This window comes from Equus caballus, chromosome 5 (assembly GCF_041296265.1).
Source record: "Equus caballus isolate H_3958 breed thoroughbred chromosome 5, TB-T2T, whole genome shotgun sequence".
In the NCBI taxonomy this organism is placed as follows: domain Eukaryota; kingdom Metazoa; phylum Chordata; class Mammalia; order Perissodactyla; family Equidae; genus Equus; species Equus caballus.
Genome location: NC_091688.1, coordinates 10,437,085 through 10,457,665, shown reverse-complemented (window position 1 = coordinate 10,457,665; position 20,581 = coordinate 10,437,085). Strand labels below are relative to the sequence as shown.

The 20,581-nt window shown below is 38.2% G+C and overlaps 1 protein-coding gene across 20 annotated transcripts in view; it reads right to left on the bottom strand.

The window, feature by feature from the left end:
- The window catches only part of RABGAP1L (RAB GTPase activating protein 1 like), a 674,786-nt gene that overhangs the window by 21,792 nt on the left and 632,413 nt on the right, over positions 1 to 20,581 (bottom strand). For 9 of the 20 annotated variants that reach the window (XM_070266397.1, XM_005609684.4, XM_005609683.4 and 6 more), the window contains 2 exons: positions 12,000 to 12,092; positions 1,670 to 1,780 (listed from right to left, as the gene is read on the bottom strand). In XM_070266397.1, the coding sequence (XP_070122498.1) occupies positions 1,670 to 1,780; positions 12,000 to 12,092 (204 nt within the window). 20 annotated transcript variants of the gene reach the window in all.

The window sequence follows — 20,581 nt, the reverse complement described above, 5'->3', positions numbered from 1 at the left end:
AGTTTGCCATCTTAAGAAAACTACCAATGGATAAAAGATTCAAAATGGCAGAGTCAAGGCCGTCTGGAAAGCTAATAAGGAACCAAGAATTTCAGGATAATAATGACTCATCAGTATAGTCTCATTAATACAAAAATGTACAAGAGCTGAGTTTAGGCTGGGTGTGGCTCTGACTCTCTGAGTCACAAGTTTTTCATACTGCCTCTAACAACTCCCAAATAGGCTGCCTGAGTGGGGTTTGTGGTTAAAAGGGCCACCCCCTACCCCACCCCTCTGCCCAACTGGGCTGCTTTTTCTACCTTTCACATCCTGTGTCCCAAGCTGCAGAGTTTTTGTTTTATTTTCAAACTCCATTTAGTGTTGACTCCTTCAGTTTCCTCCTCTCCCCCTTTAGCACGATTTTCCTTAACAGTGATCTCCTATGTTACTGTGATTAAAACTTTTTTTTTGGTGAGGAGGATTGGCCCTAGCTAACATCTGTTGCCAATCTTCCTCTATTTTGTATGTGGGATGCTGCCACAGCATGGCTTGGTGAGTGGTGTGTAGGTCTGTGCCTGGGATCCAAACCTATGAACCCCAGGCCACCAAAGTGGAGTGAGTGAATTTAACCGCTATGCCACTGGGCCAGCCCCATGTGGTCAAAACTTTTGAGCTGCAAAATTAGCTGTTTATATGGGAAAAAGGAGCTGTGGCAGGGATTATCTTTAAACATTTAAAAAATTCCTTCAATTTTAAACATTCAATCATTTATATTAATGCATTTGTATTTTAAATATTGTCAATGCATAGTTAGAGCACAGATTCAACAGTCTGTCTCAATTTTTCCGACACTGAACCATTTGTTGGGAATATTCACTTTTTAAAAGTCAGAAAATAGAGTGACAATTTTAAATCTGCACAAGACTCTCTCCACACTGCCAATTATCTCCAAAGACACCAGCAATAGAAAACAGGAAGTCCTCAGGCTATCAGTACTCTTGGAAAGAAGGAGGGAAATTAAACAATTTAAGGTCTTCCTAGCAATAGCTAAGGTTTATTGAACACATACAATTGTAGTGCTGTATGTTATTTAACTCTCACATCATCCCTAGGAGGTAAAAACTGTTTCACACCTACAGGCAGGTTAAGAACTGCCCAGGGTCACAGGGTTAGTGAGTGGCCATGCCAGGATTCACATGCAGGCTGTCTTGGCTCTTAGCCACTAGGATGCCCGTCACCTCAACAATATACGTATCCTAATGTACATACTTCATATAAAATCTTCACATTTATTGTAGACGCAAATACTTTTTGGAACAAAAAGTATAAGTGCCTACCACTGTTAGAGGGGTAGTGGTATACTTTTGACGACTGATATTCTCAAGTAATTATGCTGGCAGCCCTTGGTTTGGGAAAATACAGATTAAGAGAAGAGACACCAGAGAAGTTTAGAGGTATAAAAGGAAGAATGTCACACGTGCTGTTTGGAAATGACCCACACTTGTCTCAAAGGCTTCTGTTTTCTCCCCTCTCCAATTTGCAAGAACAGTCCCCTCCCACCTGCCACCCATCCGTTCATCCATCCAGAAGTTCACTCAGAGTCAAGTACAGAGCAAGCCCCAGGGGGACTGCAGTGAAAGCAGCTTGGTCCTTGCCCTTGAAGAGGCCATCACAGTCCTATCAAGTTTACCTGATCCAAGTCATTCCGTAGAGCAATTTTGCTGGTTACAAGTTCATGGGCAAGGTCATCATTCTCTTGTTCCAACCTCATGCTGGCCTCCTGTAATCTCCGGTTCTCCCTCTGCAGAAAAAGATCAACAGCCAGAAGCTGGCATTAGTGCGTGGATGGACTAACAAAACAAACAGAATTGGTGAGGAGAAACAAGCAACAACAACAAAGTGAACTTTTGAAGGTGTAAAAAGGAGAAGGTGCAAGTGGCACAGGAAGGCAGGACTGCTGTCTGGAAACAACGGTGAGTTAAGCTGGCAGTGCGGATGCGGTACTCCACCCCGTGAAACTTACAACTGTCCCTTCCACCCTCCAGACAAGACTTCATTTTAACAACTGGGCCACAAAGAGCAAAATTTCCAAACATACCCCCAATCCTGTGAGGTTTTCATACAGACCTAAAACACAGACACAGGCAATTCTTTGTTTGAAACATGCACAATAATCCCACCCTTGACCTCAAAGGAAACTGCAAGACACGGCAGGGATGAAATGGGGGGAAAACACTAGACATTTCTTCAAATTGTTTTCCCAATATCTTTAAATTATTTGAGTATATTAAAGAGCCCTAAATCAAGAATCAGTATACATGGGTTCAAGACTTTGCTATCAACTGACATTTTCATTTTTTGGGTAGGAACATATTTACTTTTCTGAACACCAATTTTTGTGTTAGTAAGGACAATGGTCCTGATGATAATGTCTCTAAACGTATGTTTGGTTTTTTTTTAAACTTAAGATTAAAAGATTCTGGGTAAAATACATTAATGAGTTTTTTTTCCCCTTGAATTTCCAGGAAAAATCTGAAACAAAGTTTCAAAGAACCAAGTCACTAATTCCTATGAAGTAAGGTCTCCCCTTAGCTAGCCATTACAAACTGTGCACATTCACATCTATTGTCAGAATAGCAATTTGGTGTCTTCCATTCGAAAGTATCAAAAGTGCTTTCTTTGCTACTGTTAATAGTTACAGGAGATTCAAAAGAAGCTGACAGGAAAGACATCAATGTGATGAGACCTTCCTGTTTTTCAGATTCATACTCCTAATAGTCTTTATGCAAGGGTGGCAAAAACTCAGACAAAGCAGTGTTGCACGACCAGACGACAAACGTATGCCCCGGAAGACGGTGTATTATAACACGGTGGGAGGGGTGAAGTGAATTTTTTCTTCTTTTTTTTTAAAGAAGGACTGAGAAGCAGGCGGTAAGGGCAAAGCCTAAGGCTTTCATGGAGGCAAAGGACCCAAAACCAGGGCCAGTCGGGAAGCTAATGGACGAACATGCACTTTGACTATAACCAGCCACCAGGGTCCATTTCTGTCTTTTCTTTTGGAAAAGGTAGACTGGGAGAGCTAGAGAAACATTTTTGAAAAAGGTATCTACTAAAAAAGATAAAAACAAACCAAAATCACTTAGGTACTTTTAAACAAATTCATGATAGAATTCCATGCAGTGTTAAAATATAAATGACAAATCTCTAACGACAGAAGAAATGCTTATGCTACCTTACAGAGAAAAAAAGACAAGTAACTGGAAAATCTCATTTTCATAACAACATGAATAACATTAACTGTGAGTAGTGGGTTTTTATTGTTGTCTGTGCTTTTAAAATGTTTTCAAGATTTCTACAATAAATATATAATACATGTATTTAAAAAAGTCTAAGAAGTCATTTAAAAAATAAAAAGTAATTCAGAATTTCAATTCCATTGGAAAGGATAAAATGCCAAAACAAGAAATTTTTTCAAGTCCACTCCTGTTATAGGCTCACATTCCACACGAAACCATACTGGATCGTCCTTGGTGGCCAGTATACACTGTAGCCCCTCAAAAGTGCCACCTTGCCAGGAACTCTTTCCCAAGAGATTCCTGAAAAGACAGCATACATATTTGTAGGAGCAAACTGTACTCATCAAATTTTGTCTGTCCCCTTGATACACAGAAGTTCCAGCCTCCCACAGAAGCATAAAAAAAAAAAAGGAGACTAAAATATAAAAAAAAGCCACGGTGCCTACAGCTGAATCTTTCAATCTTTGCTGAAATATCCAAATTCTAGCAGGGGCTGGAGAATTAGTCGTTCATTCTGATATATCTTACTATTACCCCTTTTTGTGCAAACAACTTACATACTTGTTGAAAACTTAGGCTAAAAAAAAGTTCCAGAAACTTTTCCAAAAAATTTCCTCCTTGCCAAGAACAAGCAGCAATAGCCAGCACAATTTCATCACATTGTTTCACAATGCAGACTGCCTAGATAGGGAAGAGATTTTTCTCATTTCTCGATAAATCTCTTCAAAAGAGACCATGATAAGACTACTCCAATACCTGTTCCTGAGTTATGTCCTATTTCTACTGAAATTGTACTTGCAGGACTCCAGACTACAAAAGCTCCCTCAACTATTTATTTACATTAATTTGGCACAAGTGAAAATATTGCAGCTACCAGTTTTTCAGGTTACAGTGACAAAGGCTTAGAATCGAGTTAAAGTAACCTCCAGATAAAGTCACATGATGCTCGTGGAAAAGCACTCTGTTAAAAGTATTTAAAAAACACAACAGGTAGCTCTTCACTATTCATTAGATAAATGTCTGATGGGTTATATTATATAAGAAAGAGATGTGAGCTCGGCTGAAATTCTGATTAGTAACTTCCCATTACGATGCTATTGCAACTTGAACCCTTCCTTATAGACACACAGCTCAGGGGATAGGGGGGTGGAGCAGGAAAGATTTGGGAGAAATTATGAGTGTCTGAGGGTCCCTTACAAGCAGAATAGCCTAGGGGGCATGCCTACTGGCTTTTGCTTTAGCAAGAAGCTTCAGTTCGGTGTCTGCAAAGCAAGCAGCACAGTGGAAGTGAGACTCCTGCTCTGCACTCACAGACACGTGGGAAAGCAAGCTACGGGGTCGAAAATGCAGTATCGTCCTCCAAGCATGAACCCGAGGGCAGCGAGGGGTCCTCGGGAGTCCTCCGGTGCTACCGGGTGCCACAGTGAGGCACTGCTACTGAGATGGGGATTTTCTATGAAGAAGAACCTGCCCGCACTCACCAAGGGTTAATGAGAGATGACATTACCTGGCTGTCTTTTCCAGCCTTTCTTGAGGAGCCAAAACTGTTTTTAGAACTGACTGATTCAAGAAAAAGTTTGCCTTTATGCTCGAATGGGGAAGAAAGTTTAGCTTTGCTGGGCTTGGGAAAGGGAGTAACCTTGCTTGGTTCATTTTGAAATGTTGGCAAGGGCTGCCCACTGAGACAGACCTGAAGCCAGCCCCGTTAAGTTCAGTCAGTCCAGACTCACATGCTGTACGTCTGCACAAGCAGATGTGCTGAATGCTCAGAGCCCATAAACAAAACAGGCAAATCGCTTCCCTCGCCTTTCAGAAAAGACTACAGGAGACCATGCTTACATAACCCTTAAAACTCACATCACACTGTTTGAAACATCCACCATCTCACACAATTGACACCATTTGAACAAAAAGCAGACAACTTTCCTCGTTACTTCCCTCCCCTCTTGCATAGGAGACGTGCAGCTGGGAAAGCTTGGTTAGTAACTTTCGGGAGGAGGATACTGCATTTTTCAGAAAGACAGACGCTGATAGTACAGACACACATAGATAAAAAACTTACCTCCTCAAAAGTCATAGACCAACTACCGTTTTCAATCATAGGTACAAAGACAATTGAAAAAAAAAAAAGAATATCCAATGAAATTGCACACCTACTAATACATTTAGGAAATGGCAATAACAAAAACAGACACTTATTAATGCTATTTTGTTTGTCCTTAAAGTGTCATAAACTCTAAGTTCTCTCTATGACTGCAAACATTTGATGGAAAAAATATACTTGAGGCAGCCAGTGGGCAAGTCTCAACTCAGGAAGACTGACTGATACACTAAACTCCTCCCTCTCCACACTGCTATTTGCAGTTTGCATGACTAACGAAAACGCTGTATGTGGAACTGTTTGCAACTACGGTGAGTTGTTTATACAGTGTTATTAAAGCTGGGTGGAAGGAACTTCCTTCTATGACAAGGTCGGAAAGCTTGCAAAAGAGTTCATCTTCAGACAACAGGATGAAATTGCTGGGCAGGGGAACGTGAAAGAAGGACCGATCCCAGGTCTCCTCCCTGTCTGGGGACTGAAGTTTGGGTGAAGCAGTGCGAGCGATGGTGAACGTCATTTTTCCCAAGATGAGAAAACAGACAAATGTGAACTGGCAATCAAAAGAAAATACACTAAGCCTTTCAGGAAAAAATGATGGGGAAGCAGGCGGCTTTAGAAACTCTAGCTCGGTATTTTGGGTGTGTTGTCTGCTGCTCTAACGAATTCTTGGCACACATTTTTAAAGACATTTAGGGGTCAGGAGAAAATGTCTTCTTAAAAGATACAGTGCAATTTCATCAGCAACAACACTCAACTCTCACATATTTTCTTTTGGATACCTCTTTCAAACGAGTTGATAATCATCATATTCAAATTTTATCAGCTTTTTGACATTCAAAGAAATGTTTAAATGTCGATATTGTCTATAAATGAAGATTTGAGAAAGAAAACCTGGATATTTGAAATCATTTGATGCTCTTCCTTTACCCAACATATCCAATTTTATCTTTCCAGTGGAAATTTAAAAATTTTAAATGTCAAACTAAAAACAAAATCTAGTCAGTGATAACTAACTGGCAGTTGGTAAACCAGACTGCATTTCTTTTAGCTCTTAAAAAGCAATCTTAGATTATACTCTAGCACAGGGGTCAGCAAACTTTTAATGAAAATGCCCAGACAGTAAACATTTCAGGCCTTGCAGGCCATATGGTCTTTGTTGAGACTACTCAGCTCTGTCATTGGTTGTGCAAAAGCAGTCACAGGCAATAAGTAAACAAATGGGTGTGGCTGTGTTCCAATAAACTTTATTTACAAAAACAGGCAGTGGGCTAGATTTGGCCCACAATTTGCAGATCTCTACTCTACTCTAGCATACAAATCAAATTTTGAAAAAGCAAATGGGTTACAGATGATGTAGAAATGTATGAGTGTGACATCATTTTCTCAGTAATATTACTTTAAAGGAAATAAAACTTAGTAGAAATTGAAGGAAATTTTTGGAGAATTAATTCTGAAGATTATCAATAAACACACTTAGAAATTCTTAATATACATAACATTTACAGCTCCAGTGTAAAGTCTAGCTCAATCGGCAGACAAGCATCATCAGACACCACCTGCTCCTTCTTAGCTAAGTTGCTCAACAGGCCTCAAGAGGGCTGAGGCTTGCATCTTCCATTGTCCTACAACGATGAATTCATCGGTGATCCAAGCTCGCAAAGGAAGAGTAGCAGCCTTCTGAAGTTTACCATGAAGTTATCACACGCAGGTAGAAACCAACCTCTCGACTCTCACCATTCATTAAAAGCACGTTATTTCATAACAAAAATATTTCCAAAAGCAAACAACAGTCTTCGTGATGTGGAAAAATAATAAAATATAAATGTATTTTCACTGGTAGAAAAACATTTTTCAAAGATGGATTCACTTATCTTGAGTTGTTTGAGTAAGGAAGGGCCCAACACAGTAACAAAAGGGAAACCTTTTATTATTTTTTTTTCCAGGTAAGAAGGTTAGCATAACTTAAACTTCACGTGTCAAGTTAAAAATAAAATGTGATAATTACTCTAATTTATTTTATTAGATATGTAAGGAAGGCAAATAATACAAGTACAATTAAGCTTTACTTCAAATATTTTGCTTGTATTGTTTTTACTACATATAATTAAACAGCTTAATCTTAAATTACATGCAGGGACAACTGCTCTATGAAAATTAGTATGTGCAAGAAAAACTCTTTGTAGGCTTAGAGGAATCATCTTTTTTCTGCTTGAATTACATTTTGATTAAAAAAATTACTATGTCTAACCTCAAGAAGGAAGTTAAACATTGTAAATTTAATTATACTGAACATGGATAAGATACTACAATTAGAAATTAAGTATTTATAATACTCTTTGTGTCCCAAACCCAAGAGAGTTTAAGCATTCTTGAGTCTTTCTAGGATTTGCCCATCTTGGACAGGTAATAACATAACCTTCGTTATGCTTTGGGAGATTCGCTGAATTTAATTAATTAGCTGTGCTTTTTAAAGCTTAACCTACATTTGTGCAAGTAGTCCTTTAATTAAACAAGAGAAGCACGTCATCTTCTAGAGACAAATGAAGACTGCAGTTCTTTAAAAAAGTGCCATCGATAGATTACATCACTAGAATATTAACTCTCCCCAAATGGAAACAATTCATCTCTTTAAAATAGAAAGTAACATTTTAATTTCTGAAATTGGCAACTGCTTATTAGGTGCTTGGCTAATTTTTTAAATGTACGAAAGCAGCTACACATATGCACGAATGTTTGTTTTCTGCGGACTTGTATGAAACTGAAAATGTACATAATGTATTTCTACCAACAAATCTTTATCCTGCATTTTACTTCATTGAAATCAATAAATAAATTTACAAACCAAAATATAAGAGTAAATAAATACTACTATACAAATTTGGCCAGGTAAAACTGAAGGACGATAAAAGAGGCTTAGAATAAATATTCTATATTCTTCTTCCAATAAAATTTCCTTGGTATTTCTTGCAATCTAGTCATGTAGATAAACAGGAGTATACCAAAGGCTGTAAGCAGTCATGCCAGAGCTTGCTGAGTTTCAAATACAACCGATGCCAAAACCAGGTAGCATAGCCAGTGTGAGTACATGTGTATTACCTACTTGAATATGCTTATGTCTGTGTGTGTGTGTGTGTATATATATATATGTGAAAATGAATGTACCACCTATTTATGTTGGCCATTCCCCTATAAGTATGGGTACACAAAGGATCTATAGTCAATAATTAGCTCCAGTTCTGACAGGAAGGTCTCCCTCCCATGAGTTTGGCTTCTGCACAAGTACCTCTTGCGTGACTTGGGCTTTATGAAAGGAGGATGGTAGGGTGCATGCCAATCCTCTTGGAACAATTTTGCTTGGATTTTTTTTTTGTGTGTGAGATATAAATCACATACAATAATATTCATGGTTTTCTTTTTTTCTTATTGAGGAAGATTAGCCCTGAGCTAACTGCTGCCAATCATCCTCTTTTTGTTGAGGAAGACTGGCCCTGAGCTAACATCCGTGCCCATCTTCCTCTACTTTATATGTGGGACGCCTACCACAGCATGGCGTGTCAAGTGGTGCCATGTCCGCACCTGGGATCCGACCTGGCGAACCCCGGGCCGCCGAAGCAGAACGTGCGCACTTCACCGCTGCACCACCGGGCCGGCCCCAGTATTCATCTTTTTTAAATGTGCCATTCAGTGGTTTTAGTCTACTCACAAAGTTGTGTAACCATCACCACTACCTAATTCCAGAACATTTTCATTGTGCTTAGGGTTCTAAAATATAAATTTATACTAACACCATTTCATCTCTTTCTTTGTGGTTGAGATTTAAGTGTTAGATACAGGTGAGTATAATGGCAGCAATGTGAGAAGGTAGGTATGTGCGTATGTCATAAAAATAGACACAAAATGTTTAGATAGATACAGCCAGAACATGACTGCTGAGAACTACCTCTGCATTATTGGATCTTTAACCCCACCTCTGGCTTCCCTGCAATAGCCCTTTTTTATGCCACCACGCCAAAGAGAAATAGCATCAAACTGAAAAATCTCTTAGAATATCTTATTGTATGACATTTCTGGGCCTTTTTTTTTTCAATTGACTTTCCTAACTTCCTTGCCATAAGGCAAGCTACAGTGTAGACACAGCATTTTAAGCAGTATGGATCCTAAAGGCTGAGGAGGGGGTGTTAGTGAACTGGTTAAGTTCTCACTCACGTCCTCAAAGATCCTCCTAAGCTATTTTTAAGGATTTATAAAGCCAGGTTCACAGTCCAAGGTTTATTAATTATAAAGTGTTCATTCCCAGGCCATGGATCTTATTCTTGACAGGATTAAATTTAGAAGATGCTAAAAGGTATTTTCTAAGACAGTTTCCTACTTTAAGATAATTATAATTAGCTTCTTAAACTAGATATTGAATATCTGAAAGAACAAATCTGTTGATGGCTGAAAACTATGCTGTCAATTGCCACTGTTTGAAATTGTAATTATAATTTGAGGAGTATAACTTTATCAAGTATATCACCAGTACAAATGTCTAGACATTATTAAAAGGGTATAGAGATATTAGTTAGATGATGTATTGGGAGGCTATTATGATAACACAAAGGAAATAGCTATAGAGGGCATCTGATATGTAGATATCAGCTATGTAGATATGAAGAGGCTATAACACTCAAAAGTAGCATCTGTTTTCAAAAAAAGAAAAAAAGTTTAATTCTACTTTGATCTTTCAGTAAAAATTGTACACATAGTCTTATGTGCGATAAGTGCTTTTTAAAAAATACTATACATTGTACTATTTATCTATACATTTCTGCTTTTAAAAAAGGATTTAAGAAACAACAACAAGTTCAGTCCCAGATTGATGTTTTAAATACACTATTTTAGTCTTTCATTTCTCTCCTCTTTTAAAGCACTCTTCCCAGATTTTATTCATACTGATGGCAGCAATAAGAAAGTCAGAATGATAGAAGCAGTGGGAGGGCTTCATTTTGGATCCTCAATAATATTTTATAATGACTACTTCAAGCCCTTCTAAAGCAGCATGCTACATGAGCTATATTAAAATTGGTTTTATTGAGAGGTGGTGGTGGGGAAACTAGCTTCAAACCCTATTCTATGAGCGCCTATGTGTTAATAGTTATTTACCCTGACAGTATGTGGGGTTTTATTATCAGTTCTTTAGCTAGAGCTATAAATAAGAAGAGAAACAGACTGATGTCAGATTATTGGGTAGCAATACTTGGGAGAAATATAAGGAAGATAAGCGAGGGGCTGGCTATTTTAGTAATATTTGGGTAATTCGAGGCAGTAGGCCTACTAAGGCTAACAACAACCATTTATTGAACACCAACTATGTGCTGGTACTTAACATACAACATCCGTCACCTTTACAACAGTCCCTCAAGGAAATGCATACAGTGAATGTCTCACAGATGAGGAAGAGGGCCAACACCTAGTCCCAGATGCTGAGCAATGGCACAGGGAGTAAAATCCCCAGCCTGGATTCCAAATCCTGTGCTCCTGTTTTGGAAAGCTAGGATTTGAACTCAGGTCTAACCACAAAATCAATATACTCCTTCCACCATGCCCCTCTGTGACCCTTCCATGCTATTCAATTCAGCGACAGAGACAAGGTGTACATCTGACTGTATCTGCTCATGTCCAGCTTCTGACCACACAAAGGCAACTCTAGTTACAAAAGTGGATGTCATCCCACTGTGGGTAATTTAATTAATAATCCCACCCCAAAACTTTTTCTGGCAGGATATTTTAGCATTGGTGGTGCTCAGTGTGAAAATACAATATTCCCTTATCCTAATGTACTGACGTGGACAGGCAGGGAACCACGATGCATCTGGAGGAATCTGAAGAATTAAAACACGTGGAAGAGAGATGATAATATTTCACTCGGAGAAATAAGTTCAAAATCAGTGTTTCCCAACATTGCATCATGGGAACAGTATTGCTAATTACCACTGAAGAGATCTACCTTTGTGAATGGCCCAATTTTTAGAAACACTACAATTAACTAAGCTATTAAACTGAAATGATTTTGATTCTGAAACTGCATAGTGTAGTGAAATGTCACTGTTACTTGTAAATTTGTTTGTGGAAATAAATGTTGCAACAAACACCAATACTGTGCTCGATACGCCTTTGTGGTTTTTATTTCTCCTTCCAAATGAGTTTGTATTTTTAACATTTGCCACAGACAGAGGTAAGTCTGAAACTTTCTTGTGCCAGCCTTGGAACAGTTCACCTTCTAAAAGTCTTTGTGGATGTGACCGTGCACAGCTAAAACAGTACTTTGCCATTTTCTTTTTTTCCTCATTTTTGAAAGTAGTTGATAGCCACTTTCTTTCTTTTTCCCTTTCTCTCAGCTTCTTATGAAGATTCTCAGTATAAATGCAACAGGTGGAGTTACCTACAAATATACAAACTGAAAGAAAAGAAATATTATGGTTGGCTACTCAAGAGTCTCCTGAAATGCAAACATACCTGGACATTTAGCATGGTCAGAGTGTCTACGTCAATAGAGAAGGAACAGAGGGAACTGAACGTGCCACAGCTGCTGCTTAGGGTAAAGAAGGCACTTTGCTCTGACAGGAGGCCCATGGCTCCCATACCTTGTATCTATCCATGGGGTCTTCCTGCTGCAGCTGGCTCTCTCGCATTGTCTGATATTCTTTCTCATATTTCTTCAGCTTCTTGGTTGGTACCTGCAAGGATCAGAGGAAAAGAATGCTAGATAAGGAGATCACTTAGGAAAATGTTTTCTGATGTGTTTCCTAACTAAGTCCCCGGCATTTTAATGAAGCATATCCAATTCAAAGTTAAGGAGCAAAAAAATCTAGATTCTAGAGCAGGGGTCTGCAAACTTTTTCTGTAGAGGTCCAGATAGCATATATTTAGGCTTTGTGGGCCATACGGTCTAGGTCGCAACTCTTCCACTCTGTTATTACTGCTTAAAAGTTGCCATAGGTTATACAAATGAGTGTGGCTGTACTCCAACACAACTTTATTTACAAAAATAGGCTGCAGTTTGTCCATCTCTCTTCTACAATATTGCTTATATGTCATACCTTTTTCTAGTTAATGTATTTAACAGTGCTGTTACTTCTGTTAACTACTTTTCTTTAAGTAAAATTCACTCATGATCTTCTACCATGTTGAAAATGAAAACTATTATTTTATAAAAATAAAAAACTGAGGGGCCACCCCGGTGGCGCAGTGGTTAAGTTTGCACATTCCGCTCCGGCGGCCCAGTGTTCACCAATTTGGACCCCAGGTGTGGACCTATACACCGCTTCTCAAGCCATGCTGTGGCAGGCATCCCACATATAAAGTAGAGGAAGATGGGCACAGATGTTAGCTCAGGGCGAGTCTTCCTCAGCAAAAAAGAGGAGAATTGGCAGCAGATGTTAGCTAAGGGCTAAATATTCCTCAAAAAAATAAATAAATAAAAATAAATAAAATACAATAAAAAAACAATAAATAGAAAAACTGAGCAAAAAAATAATTTTTCAAATGGAATTAATATACTAGAGAGAAGGAAGATTCTAAAGCTTGTCACTGAAAATTTAAAGAAATATAGAATCATTGTGTATAAGACAACAGAAAATCATCTGAACAACGCATCTATTTCTTGTTAAAATTATGTCATCTTTAAAAGCCAGTATTCTACTCTTTTCTTAAGACTAGAATCTTAAAGAATCTTAGAATTCTAAAAATAAACAAATAAGCATTGCACAGTATAAAGATCATAGAATTTGGCCCTAGATGGACCAAGTTCTGAATGCCTCCTATTGTTTTATTAACGGTGGTATTTAAACTCTCTTAGCCCGAGGTTCTTCATCTGTAAAATGGCAGGCAAACAAATTTCTACTTCATAATGGTTGTCAGGAGAATTAAATGATATAACACAGATAAAGTATCTAAAATAACTCGTGGTCCATGGAAACTTTTCAAATTGTTTTCTTTAAAAAAGTATTCACTAAAAGTAATGTATTATAATCTATTATGTTCCATATAACAGGTTAAATCTACTTTAGGCTTTTCTTGAACAATTAAAATTATGTAATTTCTTTAGATATCAAAATCATTCCTTAATGTTTAGGTCCTAAAGTAAGCGACTTGAAATAAAGAAAAAGTTTATTCAGTTTTTTAAAAAGATAATGTGTTATTTTTCTGAATTCTTGGGGACTCAGTGAGGGCAAGGATGATGCGTTGATGCCCCTCAGTATCCATTATGATACCTACCCAAAGTAATTGGCCGATACAAGTCCCTCAGCAGACTGTTTCTTGTTGAGTTCAAAACATGGCATTTAGAAAACAGGTATATGTGTGTGAGAGAGAATGAAAAGCACCCGGAATGACTGTAAAGTTACCCTGTGTTTTTCCAGAAAGAGGATAGGTTCAATTCTCTGGGATCTGGCCAGAGAACTTGTTAAATAAAAAGCACCGACACCAGGTATCATCCCTATCTTATTCTAACTACTGTGGTCTCCCCATCCAGGAGCATGTGAAGTACTAGAATTATCTGCTTCTCACCACAGTTTCACAAACTCACTCCAAACCTGATAGACAGTGTAAATCCTTCAAGGAACACATGATGACAATATTCATCTGGCTGATGGGGGTATGTCTGCTCAGTCAAACAAGAAGTAAGGACATTTTCCAGGGTGTAACTGAATTGCAAAACCACTGCTGAATATTGTCATGAGAAATTCTAATCCTTTATTACTCCGTCTCCAGAGACCTTCAAAAGTATGCTGTGACCAACTGGAGTGCCACAGAGAGGAAAGCACCACCTACCAACTAGGCCGCCTCAAGATCACCAGATAAACAACCAGGAAAATATACATGATCAGGTGCTAACAAGACAGCAAGAACATTATTTTTCTTGAATTTGATAGGGGCCTCAATTTCCTCTAGTTTTCTTTTCTCTGTATGTATTAATCACATACTCCAAAAACCAAAACAGACTCTCAAGATTAAGCGGCAAATCACTAGCCCTGAAGCAGCCCTGGAGCCGAAGCAAACAGGCAAGAAGTCTGAGTTTTAAGCAGTAGCAGGTGTTTCACATGTACCCCCAGGAGCTAGGGTCAAGGGGAGAAGTGGGAGGTGCGGTGAAAAGGGAGCCTACTCCAGCAGCCATTAGCCACAAGATGGGAAGTATGTCAATATTTTTGCAACTGAATACCAGTACTGATGGGTACCAGGCTGAAGATCAGGTCCTGTGTTGAAGTACTTTCTACATGGTTCTAAAATGGATCCATTCATCAATGACTGAATTACAGATTGCAAGCTTGTTCCTAGAGAATTTCTTCTAAAACCACATTTTTAAATTTCAAACCATTATTGACATTTTTTTAACACGTAAAACAGTGTCCTTTTAAAAGTCAATCTTGCTACTTATGTTAAGAGATTCATTTCAAAGTGAAATTTTAAAAAATACATTGAACATCCTCAATAAGCTAATCCTTTCCCATCTGGCTGAGATTCTAGGATGTTTCACTTCATCTTGTTCAGGGAAACAGAGCAGGTTCCCAGAACAATATGTTGCTAGGAAACCTTCCAAGCTTATTTATCTGGTGCTGTGGGGTGATACTGAGCATCCACCTGTGATTGGCACAAAGTGAAAGGGGGGAAAAGGGTGGAGGAGGAAGGGGAACTGACATGAAACTCCTGTTATTTATAAGATAACCAAAGAAAACAGACTGTTAACAATTTTTAAAACTATATTTCAGGACAAAATTGATTTTATTTTCAGGAACATAATATTGAGCTTGAAATTTTTTTTGTCAGAGAAAGGAATTAAAAAAACCCTTTAGTAAGTAGTTTTAATTAAAAGAACAGAAAGTTATTAAGAATCGAAACAATGTATTATCTCAAGAGCAGTATAGATTTCTTTCCCTTTAAGTTAAATAAATTTAATGTAAGTATGAGCTTGATAAGTATGTTAAGAATCACCAATCCTCTTAACTGTCTACTGAATTTTGGGGTCCTATTCCACCAACCACCCCATCCTCTGCCTGTCCAACACCTCCTATTTGGCTAAATTCAGGACATGTCCTCAAAGAATCCATAATTGTTTGATAAGTGCAACCGACAATGAGCACTCACCACTTCAAAATGGTATTTAGTAAAAACAAATAACCAAATAAATAGCCAAGGCTTGACATTTTGGACTTGACAACTATGTTTAGGGAAGGCAGCATTTAAGACAGAACCAGTGTTTTCATCTTTTGAATATTTTATGATATTTGGAGATATTTCACAATGTGCTTGGCCTTGACATTTAAATTCACAACGCAACCATTTACACAGAATTAGTAATTTGGAGCTGGAGGGACCTTTGAAGATTGTCTGGGGCAATCCCTTTCTTCAGGATGAGGAGGCTGAACCCACGTGGCTAGAGCACTGGATGGAGCCAGCTGGTTGTAGCAGAGGAACCTAGGATATGGATGGGTCCACTATCTCTCTGGCCTGTACTCCTTTCTGGTACTGGGCTGTCAGGGGAAGTGTTTCCCAAACTTCAGTCATTCAAATACCATGTTCATTATTTTTGCCATATCCAAATACATTTTACTACTATTTTTCTTAAAATCAACTAATTTTTTTACACAAATTTATTTTACAAGAAATCAGTTTGGAAGCAAGAGTCAACACAGACCACTGTGGTAGACAGAGAAATGGCCTCTCAAAGACGTCTGCATCCTAATTCCCAGAACCTGTGAATATGGTACCTTACATGGCAAAATGGATTTGCAGATGTGACTAAGGCTAAGGGCCTCGAGATGAAGTATTGTCTTGGATTATCTGAGGGCCAATGAAATCACAGTCACTACAACGGGAGAACCTTCCTGGACTAGAGGAGACGCGACTACTGCAGAAGAACCAAGGAAATTTGATGTTGCTGGCTCTGAAGATGGAGGAAGAGGTCCATGAGTCAGGGTACGTGCGCTGCCTCTAGAGATTTAGGTTCTTTAAAGCCACTTTGTAGTTATTTGCTATGGTAGCAACAGGAAACTAATACAAAAACATTATAAATAATAACTACTATTAATTGAGCTACTAAATGTTTACAAACACAATTCAGTTGAAAGTCTTAACAGTTTTGCTGAAAGTAAAATAAAAACTTCCCCACCCTTCACTTTACAACCAAATGCAAATTATGTGAATATAAAACAAATTGTAAACTGTTAACCCTTATGTTACAAATATCAGAATAGCAAGATAAACGGCAGTAAGCAAAAGATAAATATAACCCCACTCCAGCCAACATGTGGATTCACTTAGTCCCTTTCTGCCTTCTCTCTCTGGTTGTGGGATTTAAGTTGTATCCAGTTCTTGCTAAGGATCTGTGCAATGTCCACTGTTATTCTCTATTATGTTTTACTGTATTCCATTTTTAAAATGCCTGTTCAGACCTTCTAAAATGATTTCCTGACCAGCAGTTTGAAGGACACTGCACCATAGCAAAGGGACTTTTTCGTGTCTTCCTCTGATGACCATACTCAGTGGGTTGTGACATTAAACCACTGGGGAGGTTTATTAACTCCCCTCCTGGTCACCAGTGCCCTCAGCTGCCATTTACTGAGGAAGTGGGGTCCTTTCAGCTGTTAGCAGGAAATACATAGAAAAAAGCCTAATAAACTTAAGGGAAAGAGGAGTGGTGGGGGAGTGCTAAACAGTGCCCTTCAACAGCAGGGAAAGAGAAAGCACAAAAATTCTTAATTTGCTTTATTCTTTCTCACTGTTAATCACGCTGATCTCAGCTGGAGATATGGGAGGGGAAGACTAAAAAAGAATATGCTCAACTTTCTTCACTTCCCATGCTCTTCCTCTTCTGTTCATTAAAGCATGTATTTCTTATTTTTATATGTGACTGATAGAATGACTATATACGCATATAAATTTTTGTTGAATATCAATTAATTTTGGATGAACTTGCCTTAACAATCTTTCTCTCACTAATCATATCTACCTGGGTTATTTTGTATTTTTACTTTTATTACATTATTCTGAATACTCCTTAGCAATACTTGAATCTCATGTGCATTAGTTATTTCTAGTAAAACATACTTTTCCTCTTACATATATGAGTTGGTTAGGTTTCCTGATTATCAAATGTGATCTTTATATATTTAAGGAGTTCAGGTGCCTTAAAACAGCACAGACCTTAAACTTCGGATAGTAATTAATGGAATAAGAGAACTCTTAAGTAACAAATTTGGAATATACCTATTATATTAACTTAAGGAAAATTTATACACAGAGAAGAGGGAAATGACACAACATAGAATACACATGTGGAGATTTTTCAACCTGGTCTATATGCTGCAATGTATATACTGATCTTATAGAACAATCTATCAACTAGAAAAAAGAATCTAGGAGCTACTAGTGTCTCTCAACGTAGGCATACTATTGGCATTCTGGGTGGAATGATTTTTGGTTGTCTTAGACTCCACTTTCCATTTCTGAGTCCCTAGCATCCCTGGCATATTTCTCATTTCACCTATTAAATGTAAGTAGTGCCCTCCAGTCATGGTGACAACTAGGATGCCCACATACCTTTCCAAATAGGGAGGGGAGAGCACTGGGGATGGGAGGTGTGAAGGGTAGATGCTCAAGAAGAGGGTTTCATACTGAAAACTACTCAGCTAAACCGTCGATAAAGACAAAAAGGAGGCCTGGACCGGCATGCAAGGTTTTCAGCACTGCATTCATATATTCTGATGTCTGCTTCCCTCTGCTCTGTTTTTGATCAGCAGTAAGTGGCATGAAGAAGAATGTGGAATGCCTTCATGTCAGAGAATTTCCTAACAGTTTTAAAGCTATAATTTAGAAAATTCTATATTTGAGCCTCCCAACAACTCTGTGAAGTAAATATTATTTGAATTTTACAAATAAGAAAAACTGGAGAGAGGTAACTTGCCCAAGATCATACAGCTGGTAAACAGAGAGTCAGAAATGGGATCCAAGCTGTCTGCCTCCAGAGTCTGCCCGCTTCAGCCACTTTGCTCCACAGCCTGGAGCCAGGCGATTAAGGCAAAGCTCTTCAAGATGCTGACAGTCTAGACGTAGGGCCAAATACGTGTCTAATTACCACAGGGTTTGAGAAGTGCAATAACAGATGTTGATAAAGGGACAAGGGTGATCAAGAAGCAATTTGTTGTGGGGGGAGCACCTCGTGAGGAAGATTTTCATTGTGACTGGTTTATGTAAGCTTCCTTGCCCAATTCAAAAATATAGCATTTCTCCTGTGCCAAATTTTAACAATGGGCCAGTCACTTGTAAGAACTATTATTCACGGCTTGATGAATCTGCTGATCTATTTCAGAAATAAAAGATACAAAAACATTTATTGATGGATGCAAATGCTGGCAAAGGAAATCATTATTTAAAAAAAAGGCTGATTAGATCTGGTTAATATTTTCCTGATGGTCAGAAGTTTGAGGGCCTAAAAAATTAATAGACCAAAGGTACTAGCCATCATGTACTGCTCTTGCTCACTTCAGATAATTTCTTAGGATGAATATAAATGATCCCATTTAATATATTGATCATTAGAGAAAAAATAGATAAGAAGTATAGTACTACATTTCTTGGTGATTTGTGTTTGTGTGTGGGGTGAGAGTTTCTAATTCAGAGTCACTTCTAAAAGGACTTGTCAAGATCTAGACAGGAAGTGGATCAGTGGCAAACAAAACTCTCACAGTTTGCAGCAGCCTAAAAGACTTGGGAAGAAATAGATGGGAAGGAATCAAGAGGAGAAGACATCTAAGAAGAGGGACCATGTCTTATAGGCCTCACTTAATCCTCTTCACAGTGTGTTCACCGGAAGAAGCCACTTTGATTCTTTTTGAGCTTTTGCAACTAGGAGGAGGAGGAACATAGTCAATGATATTTTACCTCATGGAACTAGGGTGAAAAAAACCTTCTGAGAACATAAAAGTCTACAAATGGTTATTAATTCTTTTTTTATTGAGGTATAATTGACATATAACATTATATTAGTTTCAGATGTACAACCTAATGATTTAATATTTGTATACACTGTGAAATCACCACAGTAAGTCTAGTTAACATCTGTCACCACACAGTTACAAAATTTCTTTTCCTTGTGATGAGAACTTTTAAGATTTACTCTCTTAGCAACTTTCAAATATGCAATACAATATTATTAACTATACTGTACATCACTCACCATGCTGCACACTACATCTCCAGGAATTATTACTTTATAACTGGAATTTTGTACCTTTTGACCCCCTTGACCACCCCCTCCTGAGTCCACCCCCACCCCAGCAATATTAAGTGTATTCTAATACTTAAGGAACCTAATGGTTTAAGGTGGTGGGGACAAGGCAAGTACTTATCTCCTGTTGTATCTCTAACACAACTCCCAAGGCTTACAGACAACGAATTACTAGGCATTCTTTCCTGGGTTCACGCATTACAGTCCACAGTGTTGCACTTGCTTTCATCTCATCCAGCACGGTCAGCTTTCCCAGCTACTCAAGTCTAACGGTGCACACACCTGTGACAGGTTCCTGGACTCATTCATTGTATGATGTGAGTCACTTTCCAACATTCGTGGTTCACTCCTGAATGTAGTGTGCTCATCAAGTATCTACAAAAGCTTTTGAAATAGTGATATCTACTTTCTTTATCACATTCTAATATATGTTATCTGCTCCCAATACTGTAGCAACTTTAAGAGACTCCTGCATTTTATAGAAACTGCTTATCTGTTAATTTCTAATCCCTCATCTCCAGTCCTATAAATTTAATCTTGCACACTATTTTTATGGAACTCCTTGGCACTTCTGCTCTAGAGCTTTCCTATCAATAAATACTATCTCACGGTAGAGTAATTTCTTTACTATCTATGTGTTGATAATTCCTAAATTTATAGTTTCCAGCCCAGGACTTTTACTGAGCTCAACCTACATATCTGACTGCTAACTTCATGTCATCTTTTGGATGTTTCACATTTGAGATATTTTAAATCTGGACTCATGACCCACTCCCAAACTGTTCTTCCACTCTTCATCTTCCATCCAGATGCTCATGCCAGAAACTTAGAAGTCACCTTTGACTACTCCCCCCGCAGAGATCATGAAATCAATCACTAGATTCTATAGGGTATGCCTCCAAATATTTCTCTAGCTTGTCTTCTTCTTTTGAACCTTATTGG